A 14210-nucleotide genomic window follows, 5' to 3' on the forward strand; every position below is an offset into this window, starting at 1 on the left:
CCGGCCCGCCCGGGGGCAGGCAGAGGCGGGCTGCGCCCCCGCGGAGCCGGGCCGGCGCTGCCCTCCTCCTCCTCCTCCCCCCCCGACCCCCCCGCGGCTGCCGCGGGCCGCGGGCGCGCAGCGCTGCCGCCCGCTGACGGAGCGGCTCGGCGCGGGGACGGCGCTGGCGTTTCGGAGGGAGTTTGCATGTGGTCAGTGCTGTGCTCCTAAGCCAGCCCCCAGCTCACATTACACACTACTGTATTTATAACCTCCGAGAGCTGTTTCCCCCTTCAAGCAGTTCTCTGGGACCACCTTCTATTGGCTTCAACCTCTCCCACTCCTTGACATCTGAGCAGCTCTGAGAAAGGCTCATCTAGGTCCGAGTGTTTATGCAGCGGAGACTGGCCACTAGGGCTAAAGACCTGGATTATCTGAGCTCAGCTGCCTGCTGCAAAGTCTGTCGTTGCCGTTTTGGAAAAAAAAAATCCCAACCCCGATCTGTTTACAGTGAAAGTTGACAAAGGGTGGTGAAGTTGGATCTTTCCTAAACTCTCCTGCCTGGAACCTGAGACTTGCATGCCATGGATCACACACTCTTTGGCTGCCTGCGCAGCCCCCATGCCACTGCGCAGAGCTTGCACCCTTTCTCCCAGTCTTCTCTTGCCCTGCATGGAAGATCCGACCACATGTCCTACCCTGATCTGTCTTCTTCTTCTTCCTCTTGCATAATAGCGGGATACCCCAATGAGGAGGGCATGTTTGCCAGCCAGCATCATAGGGGGCACCACCACCACCACCACCATCACCACCACCACCACCAGCAACAGCAGCACCAGGCTTTGCAGACGAACTGGCACATTCCTCAGATGTCGTCTCCTCCCGCCGCGGCCAGGCACAGCCTCTGCCTTCAGCCCGACTCAGGAGGACCCCCGGAGCTGGGCAGCAGCCCCCCCGTGCTGTGTTCAAACTCTTCCAGCCTGGGCACTAACACCCCCACGGGGGCAGCGTGTGCGCCAGGGGACTATGGCAGGCAGGCTCTGTCCCCGGTGGAAACAGAGAAGAGGTCCGGCAAAAGGAAAAGCGACAGCTCAGGTAACGGCTCGCGCTCTCCCCGGCGGGCGGGACCCCGGGCGGAGGGCGCCGGCGGCGCGGCGCGGCGCTCCGCGCCCCGCGCTCCCGGCCCGCGCAGCGCGCACACGCGCGCTCCACAGCGCCGGCGGCAAAGCAACCTTTACTAGGGACAAGGGGGCGAAAACAGAAAAGGGAAAATACAGCACGCGGTAGAGCATGAAATCGGGGGGCGGGGGGGGGGGGAGAGTTTCCTGCAGTCCAGGAGAGAAACGTTTGTAGTTTTGGTGAGGCTTTTAGCATCTGGTGCTCTCCCTCCCCCCCTTCCCCCCCGCCGGTCCGCCACCTCTGCTGCAAAATTCAGAGTACAGCGCGCTCCCTTCGCCTGCCGCCCCTTCCCCCGCGGCGCGGACCGCAGCGCCGAGCCGGCGGCACGGCGCCCGGACGCTTCACCCCGCGGGAGATCCGCGGGCCGAGCCGGGCGTCCCGCAGCCGAGCAGGGAAGCGGTGTCTCCGAAAGCGCTCGGAGCTCGGGGGCGGAGGGGAGGAAGGAGCTGTCTGACTTTTAAACACACCACGAACTTTTTATTTAAAGATGAGCGTAAAACCGTGCAGACCCGCAGTCGTTGCAGGATGATGCTTAGGCATCTCTAGGCGTGCAAAAAGAAAAAAGAAAAAAAAAAGAAAACGGCCACAATCTCTGCTTTTAACCATGGCAAGGCCTGTCAAAAGCCCCATCCTGACAAAAGGCATTCCGCGGAGGCGATGCGACGGATGGCACTTCCGCTATAGCGTGCACAAACCAAAGCCTCTTCAAAAACGTACTGAGACAGGCAGCAGGCACTTGAAAAAAGAGAGTACTCAGCATTTTGAAAACTCAGGAGCGGGCATAGCAAATGGCTTGGTTGTTCCCAARGAAAAGAAAGTGAAAGGATTTTCCAGACATTTATGAAGTTCATAGTTGAAACAGTGACCTCTTTCACCCGAAATATGATAAGCTAGTGAAGCGATAAGCAAAAGAAACTATTTTAGAAAAGAACCCTCACGGACACCATCATTTTGTTCGTTACCCCTTTACATTAGGAAATGTTTACAGTGATTCAGGATGAGTTTAACTTTATTTTATCRTATGTAGCTGGTATTTGGGCTGAAAACTTCCAGAAAAGATTGAAAGCGGTATTTTGTAAAACACTTGTAGCAAAATCGATTGTTGCATCTTCAGTACATTTTATGAAATAAAAGGAATTCTCTGATTTTGTGAGGTCTATGAGCAATACTAAAACTTGTATCCCATTGCTACTGGAAAACATCTAGATGCCTGCTTGTGTAAGGGTTTATTATCTTTTGTCAGTCTGTTTAAAGCTAAAGGAAAAATAGGATATTGATCCCTTTCCCTGTCAGAGAAGTAGCTGCATTGCTTTCTGTTTATTTCATTTGGCAATGCAAATGCAAAAGCAAAAAGCAGCGGGGAATGTCTCAGACTCATCTGGAAGGCCCTGAGTCTTCCATTGGATTTAGTGGACAAGACTTGCAATCTTTAGTCGTGATTATGCTTATATTGCACTGTACTCCAACCTTCACTTTCTAAGACTTTCTGAAGATCAAGGCAGGTAACTATTTCCTCCTCTCTTCCCTTAAGAAAAAATATTATGTCCGTTCATGCGATTAGGAGTCTCTCAAACTGAAAGTAGGTATCTTTTGACGACAACTGAGTAGTTGGAGAATCTTTGYTTTTCCTTCAGGAAAAACCTGACTTTTGGACTGAACATTTAACCCCACCCCTCTACTAAACCTGGACAGTAGTGCTAGATATTTAATGTCCTTCTAACATATGGCAGCAAGAACTATTTTCAGTCGATGTGTTTCTGTATTTGTCATCCATAAGTGCTCCTCATTTGAATAACAATTATATCCTACTTTTCCCATTAATCCATTCTTTTAAACAAATTACTGTACTTTGAAGGATCTCCTCCTCCCTCTCCCCACTTTTGAGACRTAATCGTCACACTTGGAATTACTTCAGTAGGCATTTGTATAAAATTCCAATAGTAAACAACTAAGGAAAAAGACTGTTTAAGTTACGTGCCAGCGTCCTGAGACAATTATTAACACTAGCGCTTATTTACAGATATATTTCCTCTTCACACAAAGACATAGTGTTCATGGTTTTCTCGAACACTGACTCTGTTCCATTTTTCAGAACTGAATTAACCTTAGGCTACCCCTTTCTTGCACTGCTTTGCTTTCGTTCCTGAATGTTTAAGATCAAGAACACTGATTCCTAAAGCTGAGTTTATAGATAAAGAAAGCAAAACRTGAAAATCCCTTGCAGCACTTACCCCCAACACCAGTAACTTAGCTATATAGCTTAGCTATATAGATATACTTTAAATTTACCAGCAGAGATATCAAATTTTGCTTATTTATTCTGATGGCGGGAATGCAATATTTTTAGCTCTCTATTGAAGGCAGTCCAGAAGGCAAGTAGAGTTTTGGTSGATGGACTGTCTGTGGCTACGCTTGCTCTTTCTTTCCCGAAAATCGCATTGCGGGGGAATGGGATGGCAGAGATGCCTTTTGCAATATGCTTTGTTACAGTTTTGGGGGGACCGAGAAACCAAGGTGAAATGTGCTTTTGCAGTCGTTTTATACAAGCTGTCCTGCTTACAGCTTTCTTCTGCGCTAGCCCAGGTTTTAAGCAGTTTGGGAAGTCCCCTTTGAAGACACTGAATAGGCTGCTACGGAGCAGGGGGAATCTGTCAACCGTTCTCGCTATAAAGGCCTGGGAAGTCGAGCTTACTTAGGCATCGAATCCTACGCGCTGCAGCTGTCAGTGTCTCCGTGCCGTGCAGCCGCTCTCTCATTATCTTCAGGACATTCCTTTCAACCTGCGTAGGCCCAGAAGTGGGTCAGCAAACCAGCTAGCAGGCGAGCGGGGGGCTGATGCACGTGGGGCTTTAGATGTTAACGTCTTGCAGCAAATAGCGTCGCCTCCAACCTTGCCTTTGCAACTCAGCTCTGCGTCTGTCCAGGCTGTAGTACTAAAAAAAGACGATATGAAATCTGAGGATAGGTTACAAATAAATTCACTTATTTTAAAGTGCACTAGTGGTCAGATTTATCTGTTTGCTAATGAGGTGCGGATGAAAACCATGTTGAGTGTATAAAGAACATATTCTTGGAGGGCTGTGTTGCTTTGTGGAGTGAGTTGGTCTGTATGGAATATCTTGGATTTTTCTAATGCCTTCCCCTCTCATTAGTTGCCTGTGACTTTTGAGGCCATTTTATTTCTGTTTTTTATTGAGTAGGATTTGATTCTCAGACAATATAGAACATATCAGATTCAAAACTACTGCTATAATTGTCTAAGTTGGCAAACTTAGACCCAAATTTTCTTAAAGCTTTAGTCAGAAGAAAAGCATATTAATACACACATGAAAGTATATTCTGGGTTTAATGAGTAATACTAAAACAAAGTGAATCTGGTAAGCCTGCGGAAGCCTAAAATGCTATGGCAAAAAATTTCAGTACTGCACTGAGAAGGTTAGGGGGAGGGGGAGTACTATTGGAGAAGTTCTTATAAGCACTACAACTATTCAAACATTTAATTGCAGTACATAAATGTATGCTAAAAGTAAATTTGACTCCAGTGAGTTAAAAGTTTAATATAATTAAAGATACAATCTAACATGAGAAGGTTTTCCTTTTTCTTTTGTCTGATATGAAAAAATGTTTTATATGATGCAGTTTTCCCGTGAAAGGCTAGCAGGTAATAACACTTTTTTTTTTTTTTTTACTGTATTTACAATACTATTTACAATACTATTATATAGGAATGCCACTGTTAAACCCACAAAAGCACTTCAAGAATCCAATGTTTCAATAGCTGTTATAGCGCTTTTTTTTCATTGACAAATCACATGGAAAGAAAGCAATACTATTTTTCCTAATGTTTTAACGTCTTTTATAACCTATCTATTCTCAAAATACAAGCAACAAAAAGTTACATCTCCAGCAAATTTATTTTAAACACATCTAAATACCATAAAGCATATATGCTTGTTTCGAATAGTCACTAAAAGCAGATCATTCTGATAAATGATTATAAATGCTGTGAAATCATTGGTTTTGAGGACTTCTGATTGGTTTCTGAAATACATCAGTAAGAAAAATGAGCTGCACACTTATAGTCAAAGAGAACTGTGTAACTGATTCATCAATATGTCGGTGCTTTTCAGCACGGTTGTAAATGGCAGCAAGGAAAAATATATAATAAAGCACAGTTTTTCTTGAAAAAGTTAATTTGTTTGGTATCCAGTATCAAGACATCACTTAACATAAAAAAATTGTATAGATTACATACACGAAGCAAGTTCCAAATTAGATGAATAATAATCATAGTTTTAGGAGAAAACTCATAAGGCTGTCTGCTTAGTAGATCTTGGGTTACCTAGTTGGCTATTGGCCGGATTGTTTAATAGATCAAAATTTACAATAATGTGTCCACTTTGCTATCAGGGAATGCAATTGATAAAATTYTGAGCATTAGTATTTCAATTTTACTAATATAGTCTCAGAAATCTTTACTCATAGCTATCCATTTTCTGTGGATAGGAAAAAGTATACCCTCTAATTATATACTTCTGTTTATATATCATTTACTAGGATTTACACTTTCCTCCCCCTTGCTTTAGAAACATCGTGGTCCCAATCCAGCAGTGCATTGGAGCATAAATGTCAGAAGTTCTATTAATGTTAGTGGAAATACTTAAATGCTTAAGGTTATTTAAGCTATTGGAGCCTAATTCTGTTACTCTACCTTCATTCTTTGACATAGAAATGTAATTGCTTGTATTTTTTTTTTATTTAGTATTAAGCTGTTTAAGTATTATTTAGGATAACCTATCAAGAATCCCTGTCTTCAAAGCAAAGTCACTGAGGGGTCTGACTGAATGAGAAGTGTGATGCTAGAACCAAACACAGAACAAGTTATGCGCACATGTGGTTAAAAGATCCAAAAATTTTGGCAATACTTGGAGAATTGAAAATTTCATTAGAGTTTATTCCAGAAGTCATGATTGTAGTTTTCTTTTAGGATTTTTAAACTATTGTGGTATACTGGGGAAGTGACAATGCTCTATAATTCTTGCAGATATTTACTGAAAAAATATTAACATTGCTTCATAGTTTGAGCATTCCTAATGCAGCATTATGTATATAAATTGAATTCTAATTTAACTTGCATCCTAGGATAAAATTTACGCTAACATATTTAGTGTGACTCTTCCTGCATTTTGCACAGCAAGCAATAAGATTCTGGTTTTTTTTTGTCAGACATGTAGCTCTTTTTAGTTATACCAGTTATTTAATAAGTGTTTTTAGTTGAGCCCATTCGACTGAATGTAGCTTTCCCTTTGGAAATACACATTTTTCAGTGATGTGATGACTCAATATGCCGTACCTCTGAAGTCCTCAAGAGTAGGATTGTGCTCTCTATCTTGAAATTCAATGGAAGGTGATGGCTGCTGCTGTCTGCTAATAATCTGATATTGCTTGCAAGATTATTGCTTTTGACACATACCATGTTACATTGGAGTATGGATGGCGGCTAGCATGTTTCTTTCGGTGGAACACTAGCAGTATTCCTAGTCCTGGAAAATGAAGCAAATTAAATCTGCTAGAACAAGCATTTTAAATCCATCAGGAAAATGTAGTTTTGGTGGGTTTAGGTTCAATCCTTATTTTTATTATGCTATCCTGTGTCCTTTTTTTCTAATACATTTAAGAATTCAACTTGCAAGGATGCAAAAGAAAAGTCATATTTTTAAAATACAAATAGTTGCGTATGTCACTAATAAGGTTTCTAACAAAAATAGTGTGGTGTTAGACGTTTGATAAGCAGTGCTTGAGTGCTTGAGTGCTTGAATTCATTGCATCAATGCACAGCTGGTCACTGAGCCCAGTCTCATGGTCTGCCTCCAGCCTGTGCCCTGGCCTTTTGATGACTGCTTCCCCAGTCTGTACAATGGCAATAGCAGTGTTTTCCTTCCATTTGTAAAGAACTATAAGCTTTTMGTGAACGAGCTTTGAGTTTTTAAAGTAGGCTTTAAAGACTTACAGATCTGCATTACCATTTCTTAAGTGCTGCTGGTGGCAGGATACAGCTACTAGCAACACGGTGCAAGGACATCTCACCGAAAAAAGTGTCCTTGCAGTTAATCAGCAGTGCAATCGCGAAAAAAGTGTCCTTGAAGCTGATCAGCGGTGCAATCGCATCACCTTTAGCTGTGCAAATTTGCCATGATTGCATAGGTGCGCACAACAAAAAGTAATTTGAAAACTGTCTGGGATCTTTGGCAACTGGATAGGTACTCTTCTGCTATATTTAATGAAAATTGGAATTTAAAAGTAGCCCGATGTGTTGGATACATGCAGTCTGTTCTTGTGTGTATTTGAAGTAGTTGAATGACCAAAAAAAGTTATTAAAAGATATGATTTACAAACATAAATGCTAAGTGGAGTTTCACCTGGAAGAAATTGGTGACAAAAATCCCACTGATTTTTAGCAGGGCCAGAATTTAAGATATGTGTTCTTACAATGAATGTAGCTTAGCTTGGGTGAAGGAGCGAGACCAGTCAGCCCTGCTTATGGTTATGCTTTTTGCRATACACTGTGTCTTGCATGCTCCGGAGGACAGCAGCAAACGCAGCAAAGGAATATTCATTTAAAAAACAGCAACAACAACAAAAACTGCTACCATTAGTCTTAGCTTTCTGGTGTGATGGAAATATATTTGTCATTTTTATTATTTATGAATATATATTGCAAAATTTGTCTTTTGAGCAGTTTATCTGGACCTTTCTTAAAAGTGGCCTTTCAAAATATTATTTTAATAGACAAAAAATTTCATCGTGCTAATGTTTTCCACTCTCTGCTATTAAAAATAAACTCCCTGCAATATCACTAGTACAGGGTTTCATCATTTTATCCTAACACCCTGTGAATGATGCAAAGTAGAAAAAGTCATATATAATGGGATAAAGTAGTAGAAACACTTTACTACCATACATGCAGAGTTGCTTCTAAAATGTTCTCATAAACATTATAAATAGACAACTTTAGTTAAAATTTATTTATGTTAATGTCAACAACATTAAAGATGTAAGATTTGTTGTATATTAGCTATTAAATATCCATCATTTTGAAATCTTGGACCTACCGAAGACAGAAACAGACCTCTTGTCCGGAATATGAGTTATTTTCTACACTGAATTGTGAATTTTAGACTATGTTACTTGCCCAGAAGGTGTATTTTACTAAACAGGCATGCAATTATACATCAAATTAAAAATCAGAAATCATATTTGGAAAATAGCTACTGAATATTTTGCTGTTTAATGATTAATGTAATCATTCAATACTACACAGGCTGAAATCACTGGGACTTCTTGCTCAATATATAGAAAAAAAGTACCCTCAAATTTGTATTGAAAATTACCTGTGCTCAGCAAACTTCAAGCACTGGAAAAAGAGGCCCGTAAAATAYATCAACAAAAGAAAACATTTGTGGAAACTTAACATTCATTTAACAGAAAAGTTATTTTGTATTTGAACCTATGTTTCCTTTTATCTTTCTTTTCAACAAATGAAACAAAATAATTGACCAAACAGCAGAAGAAACAAGTCTCAAAGGAATGAGTCTAATCTTTCATTTATGATGGAAGAGCGTAGTTTTACTAAACCAGTAAAATCCAGTGGATTATGAAACCCTAACTGGAAGCCAAGCAATCTTTTTTTCTTTTCTTTTCTTTTCTTTCTTTGCCTTTTTTTTCTTTCATTTCTTTCTTTTCTTTTCTTTCTTTCTTTTTTTTCTTTCTTTCACTGCTTCTTGGACTGGAGAAAAATTGGTTGATTGAACATTATTTTATGGCAAATAGGATATGAAAAACTAAAACTGAAACAGATTACTGCTGGCTTTTAAAAGTCCTTCTTCCTTCTGCACCCTCTCAGATCTATAATAGCTATTTTTTATTTTTAGCAAGTGAGCCAGAACAAATGCTGCCTTACATAAACCATGTTAAATGCACTTCAGATTCCTCTGCCACTATTGTGGGTTTTCGGTCATAGACTGTGATCCTGCAAGGGTGCCAGTGTGCATTTAATTCTGTACAGTGAGAGATGAAACCTTGCGTGCGCTGAAGGCAAAGCTCACTTTTGAATGAAGCGAGGATTTCACATCAGAAAATTCCACTATTTTGATACCAACATGCCTGAATTTAAGTGTATGGTTATGTGTTTTGGTGAATTGAGGGCATAAGTCACTGTTTCCTACTTTGGCCCTTCTAAAAATAGATACTAAGAAATCTGTCAGACATATGTGGACTGATGATATAGCTGCAAAGAAAGTTGAACGAACTGTGGGTTTTTCTACCTGCTCAGCACAAAAATGGCTAGTTCTAGAAGAATGTGATGGACCATGAATCTCCGCACCTTTCCCCAAGTGCTTCTTTAGGGGATAGTATTTTAGCAGGGTGAGTGAGGATCATGAGGCAGCGGGGTCTCTGTTTTTTTTTAATTAAGCCTTCTAATTTCATCCATCAGTGCAGAATATCAGGACACTGTTGACCCCATCCCATTAGGATCTACAGACAACSAAAGCCTACTTGCTCAAGTGTGATTTTTACTGTGAGAAGAATGCTAGGAACAGTAAATATCTCCTAAAATCATTACATTATCAGCTGATTATTGAAGGCAAAAGAAGTTAAGTCGGATGCTTTGGTAAACTGTACTGTGCTATACTTTATAATGCTTCAGTACATAGAACTGGTAAAAATGGTATAAATCTAAGTCTATGTGGCTGTGAAGGCTGCGACCACTTGAGGACGTGTTGTATTTAGAACGAGGAACAACGCTTTCTGTCAAAAGAAAGCAGCAGACTAATGTGGGTTAAGGCATGTTCACTCCATTGAAATTTATAATTTTTCTCAACTAGACCTTAAAATCTAGTAAAGCTGTGTGGTGGGCAGTCAGCATACTCACTTTCCAGAGAACATAGGGAGAACTGAAAAAACTGCATGCTCTTTGCACCTTGAAACTATTAATTATGATTGACTTACAAGTGAAACAGTAGTATTAAGCTCGCGCCTTTTCTTTTTAACATGTTTTCGGGATGGGGARGAACCATCGTGACCTCAAGCAGCAGCAGTGTGAGTCTTGGTCTAGCTCCTGACTCTCTCTCTCTCTTTTTTTATACATTACATTTCTGAAGGAGTCTGTCCTTATGCTTTTAAATTTCCAATTGTCCTTGCAGAAAGAACACTTTCTTTATTGCAAAACAAAAAATACCATTCTTGTCTTAATCAGATTTCCATTGGATGTTAACCTGCAATAACTTTAGAACTGCAGGGATCAACTAAACAGAATTGGACAATAAATCCATTAGGTAATGCAGGATGAAAGAATTAGGAATTGATGAACAAAATCAGATCAAAATAAAAGGTTTCATTAGCAGTTGCCTATACGGCAACTTGAATCCCTAGAGCTCACTGTCATTTCTTGTATTATAAATCAGCTTGTATGTATATATTAACTTACATGCTTTTAGAATAGAGTCTGTTATTTGACATTTAATATAGTGACTATTCTGTCTATACTATTTGGTTTTGTGGAATGTGTTATTATTAAAAGTAGTAAATGGAACAACTTGAAACATGAATTTAAAAAATTGATGGGAACAAATAGAGAAGAAAAAACTGGAGATAAGAGGGTAAATATTCAGGATTGTTTTAAATTATGAAGAAATATGCTGCCAGACTTTCCTGTAGGTTTGGTTTAGCTTTGTGTTTTAATTTTTTTCCTCCTCTCATTCTGACCTTCTTTGTTTTTTACACTTCAATACATTGCTACAACTTTACGAGGCAAACATCTTTATTGCTTTAATATGAGGGCATGTAATCTAGCAGTATTCAAACCTTATAAAGCTATCTTTATTTGACTAGTTCCAAACTGAAATATAGACTTGCAGAGAAGGCGCCAACTGAGCTTGCCGTCTGTTGGCATGAAAAATATCAGGGATTTAACGTTTTTGTATTTGCAAACATATCACAAGAGCTCTGCCAGAGATGACACCCAAGCGAACATTTTTTTTTGGACAGAGATTATGTGTTTCAAGTACAGTCACTAAATGCATCCAGCCATTCTGAATTAGGTTTAGTGAAATATAACTTCAAGAAGGACCCAGTTCTTCAGAGTTGTTGGGAATGCCGTTTCTGTCATTCCTGCAAAAGTCACTCAGTACTTTACCAGATTGGGTCTTTTATAGTTTATAGTCTGAGTACTAAAAGCCTAATGCTGTCAAAGCTTTGGTCACTGTATGTAACTCYAGTGGAATTAGCAATATTATATCAAAAAACTTAAGTGCAGGCACATCAGCTGCTATTCCGTCATCGATTCTTTCTGTTCAGTGGTATGCGGCTAACAAATGTTTGTAGTTGCACAACATATGGGTAGATGCCATAAAAATTATTACTTACAATTATTACTTACACAGGTTCTGGTTTGCTTTGCATTTTTCAAGTGTGTTTCCAAAACTAATTGGTAGTCTTAAGCACACAGAAAAAGCTGCATTCAAGTTAACCTTGAAGTAGATAGTTGATTTGATCATGTAGATAAGTGGAAAGCTTGACGCTACCCATACGGTGGGGTCTGGCTACATCATGGTCAATATAGCAGAAGCTCTCTTCTTTCAAAAGGGAGGTGAGATCCATATGGGGCTACAAATGCAGACTACAAAAAGAGACTGCTCTTACCGGAGACCTCCATATGAACCTATATGGAGCCTTTTTTGTCCAGAAGTTATATTCAGTTCCTGAATGCCTGAGGAAGTGTACTTCTGCAAGTTTTGGAAAGGTCATACTGGGGCAGTCCAGGAGAAGCGTAGCCTATCGCCCAACAAGCACAAATAAAASCTTTCGCTGGCCTGCCTTAGTGTCTTCACTGCCATTTAATAACTCCTAATCCTCTACTCTCCATAAAGCCCTAAAGAGTTAGCTTTAGGCGTCAAAATTGGTTTCTTTTTAGATGATTAGAGCATCTCCTTTCTTCCCAGGGGAAAAACGCACAGGCACAGGTAAAAAAAAGGCTCACAAAACAGACACGAGGGTAAACACAAACCCTCTTTTTACGGGGGAAAACAACAYAGCTCTTGGTTTCCCCAGCACAAGGTCATCGGCTGCTTCTTGTTCTGAGCAAGATGAGAGCTATGGTTTAGATGATCTACTTGCTGCTTGAGTTTGCAAGTTGTTTTTATCTCTCCTGTCTGTCTCCTACATGTTTCCAGACTGTTTTACAAATGTCTCCTACACTACTTAGCAGAAATCCAATCTGTTTTTTTCTGTCCTGGTCCTCTTTTGGCTTCCGTTTTATCTCTGCCAAAACCAAAGCTGATCAAATGATCCTACCTTTTGAACATACCCTTTTTAAATTCCCTTTCTAGAATCCTTTCTCTGGTTCCAGCTTCTTTCTTTAGACTTAAACTTTTATTTCCCTGCAAGGCTTTGCCTTGCTCTGGCTCAGCCTACGTTTCTGATCCTGTTTCTTACCACTTTCTACGCACCATCTTGAGTGTGTTCTTCCTCTTTCCATCCACAGTCTTCTCAATCTCCGATATAGCTTACGTTTGTAAGAGCAACTTCCCGAATCAGTATTACTTCATTATCTCACTGTTACCAAAGCACCAGCTGTTTTACTGGGGCCTTGCAACTGTAGGTCAGTCACGGCTCTTTTATGCACTTATAGTGTGTAAGAAAAGTGTGTAAGGCTGAGAGCAAAGAAAGTATGTCTCACGTGCTCTCTTGTCTCTTTGTGTCACTTCAGCCTCACAAGGATGTGCACCCCAAGTAGTGTTTACAGTCCCTAAATGGCTATAGCAGAGGTCAAGCAGGAAGCACATGTGACAGTGCTAATTATTAGTATTTAATGCCAGTGATGTAGCCAGTGTTGAGCAGAGCAGAGCACAAAAATAGAGTATTTGAGACTAAGCCAAATGGATGGAAAAAAAAAAAGAGGTATAATGTCCTTAAAACATAGTTTTTAATTCCAAGTTTTTAGGTAATAATTACTTGTTCCATAACAAACCTGCTTCAAAGAAAGTAAAATCTTATTTGGAAGTGAAGGGTAAACTCTTTAAATAGCATTGACAATTTGTTCGTTCACTCTGGAACTCTGTAAGAGGAATTTTGAAAGTGGTAAAAGAATTATATACATATGCTACATATATACATTTGTAGTATGTGTGTGTGTTTGTGTGCATATGTGTGTGCATATCAATTCTAAAAAATAGACAAGGACTTGGGATAGTTCACTTTATTTGACTGGACCACCACTTGGTTCTACTGTTCTATTTTGTTCCTGAATGTGTTTTTTAAGTAGTTTGGGGAGGGAGATGGATGCTGGACACAAGGGGAAGGAAAAAAAAGATACAGAATTCTTGCTGATACATTTGAATGCTTGGGCTTGGCAAATTTGAAGTTATTTTTCAATATCGAGAGTTTTTCAGCATAATATCAGCAAATACATGGTAAAACTACAGCAGATATTAAATCTAAATTCTGGAGACATAAATTCACATGAGGATCAAATCACAAGATTGGCTGCTTTCCGGATAGTTTCTGGTGCGCTTTTTTCCATATCACTAAAATCACTGTACAGTTTKGCACAACCTTCAGGCTTATTGAAGAGGAATCTTTTCCAGGACTGAAATAGCCAAAAGCACTAAATGCCAGAATTGAGGTGTATTTGCAGTGTAGCATGGAGACATTTTTACAGCTTTTGTCTCAACTCGTCTTTCCCTTGCTAGGGATAAACTTCTTTCTTTTTTGGTAAGAATTCTATCAACTTTATAGGGAAGGAGGGGAGGAATCAAATCCTAACCATAGTATTTATGACTTTAATACAGTCCCAGAAGAGCATTGTGTGAGGAACTAGCATTTCTGCAGCACACATTAGATGCTAATAGATAGCATTTCAGAAACTGGTAAACAGATACTCTCCTGGCCAAAATTAGAAAAATTTTAAACAAGAAAGTTGCAGACTTCTGAAAGTGATGGAGTCCTTCTCCCTTCCCCCACCTCCCATCAGCAAGCTGATGTTTCCAGCAACT

General features: G+C 40.0%; 1 protein-coding gene across 1 annotated transcript in view; it reads left to right on the forward strand.

Moving 5' to 3' along the window:
- The first annotated feature begins 158 nt into the window (after positions 1–158).
- The window catches only part of MEOX2 (mesenchyme homeobox 2), a 55849-nt gene continuing 41797 nt past the window's right edge, over positions 159–14210 (forward strand). Inside the window, exon 1 of the mRNA XM_085316372.1 lies at positions 159–1074. Within this exon, the coding sequence (XP_085172498.1) occupies positions 564–1074 (511 nt within the window). The 5' untranslated portion in view covers positions 159–563. The remainder of the gene's footprint in view (positions 1075–14210) is intronic.

The sequence above is a fragment of the Rhea americana genome, unplaced genomic scaffold (genome assembly GCF_003343005.1).
Source record: "Rhea americana isolate MKP2758 unplaced genomic scaffold, rheAme1 scaffold_112, whole genome shotgun sequence".
In the NCBI taxonomy this organism is placed as follows: Eukaryota; Metazoa; Chordata; class Aves; order Rheiformes; family Rheidae; genus Rhea; species Rhea americana.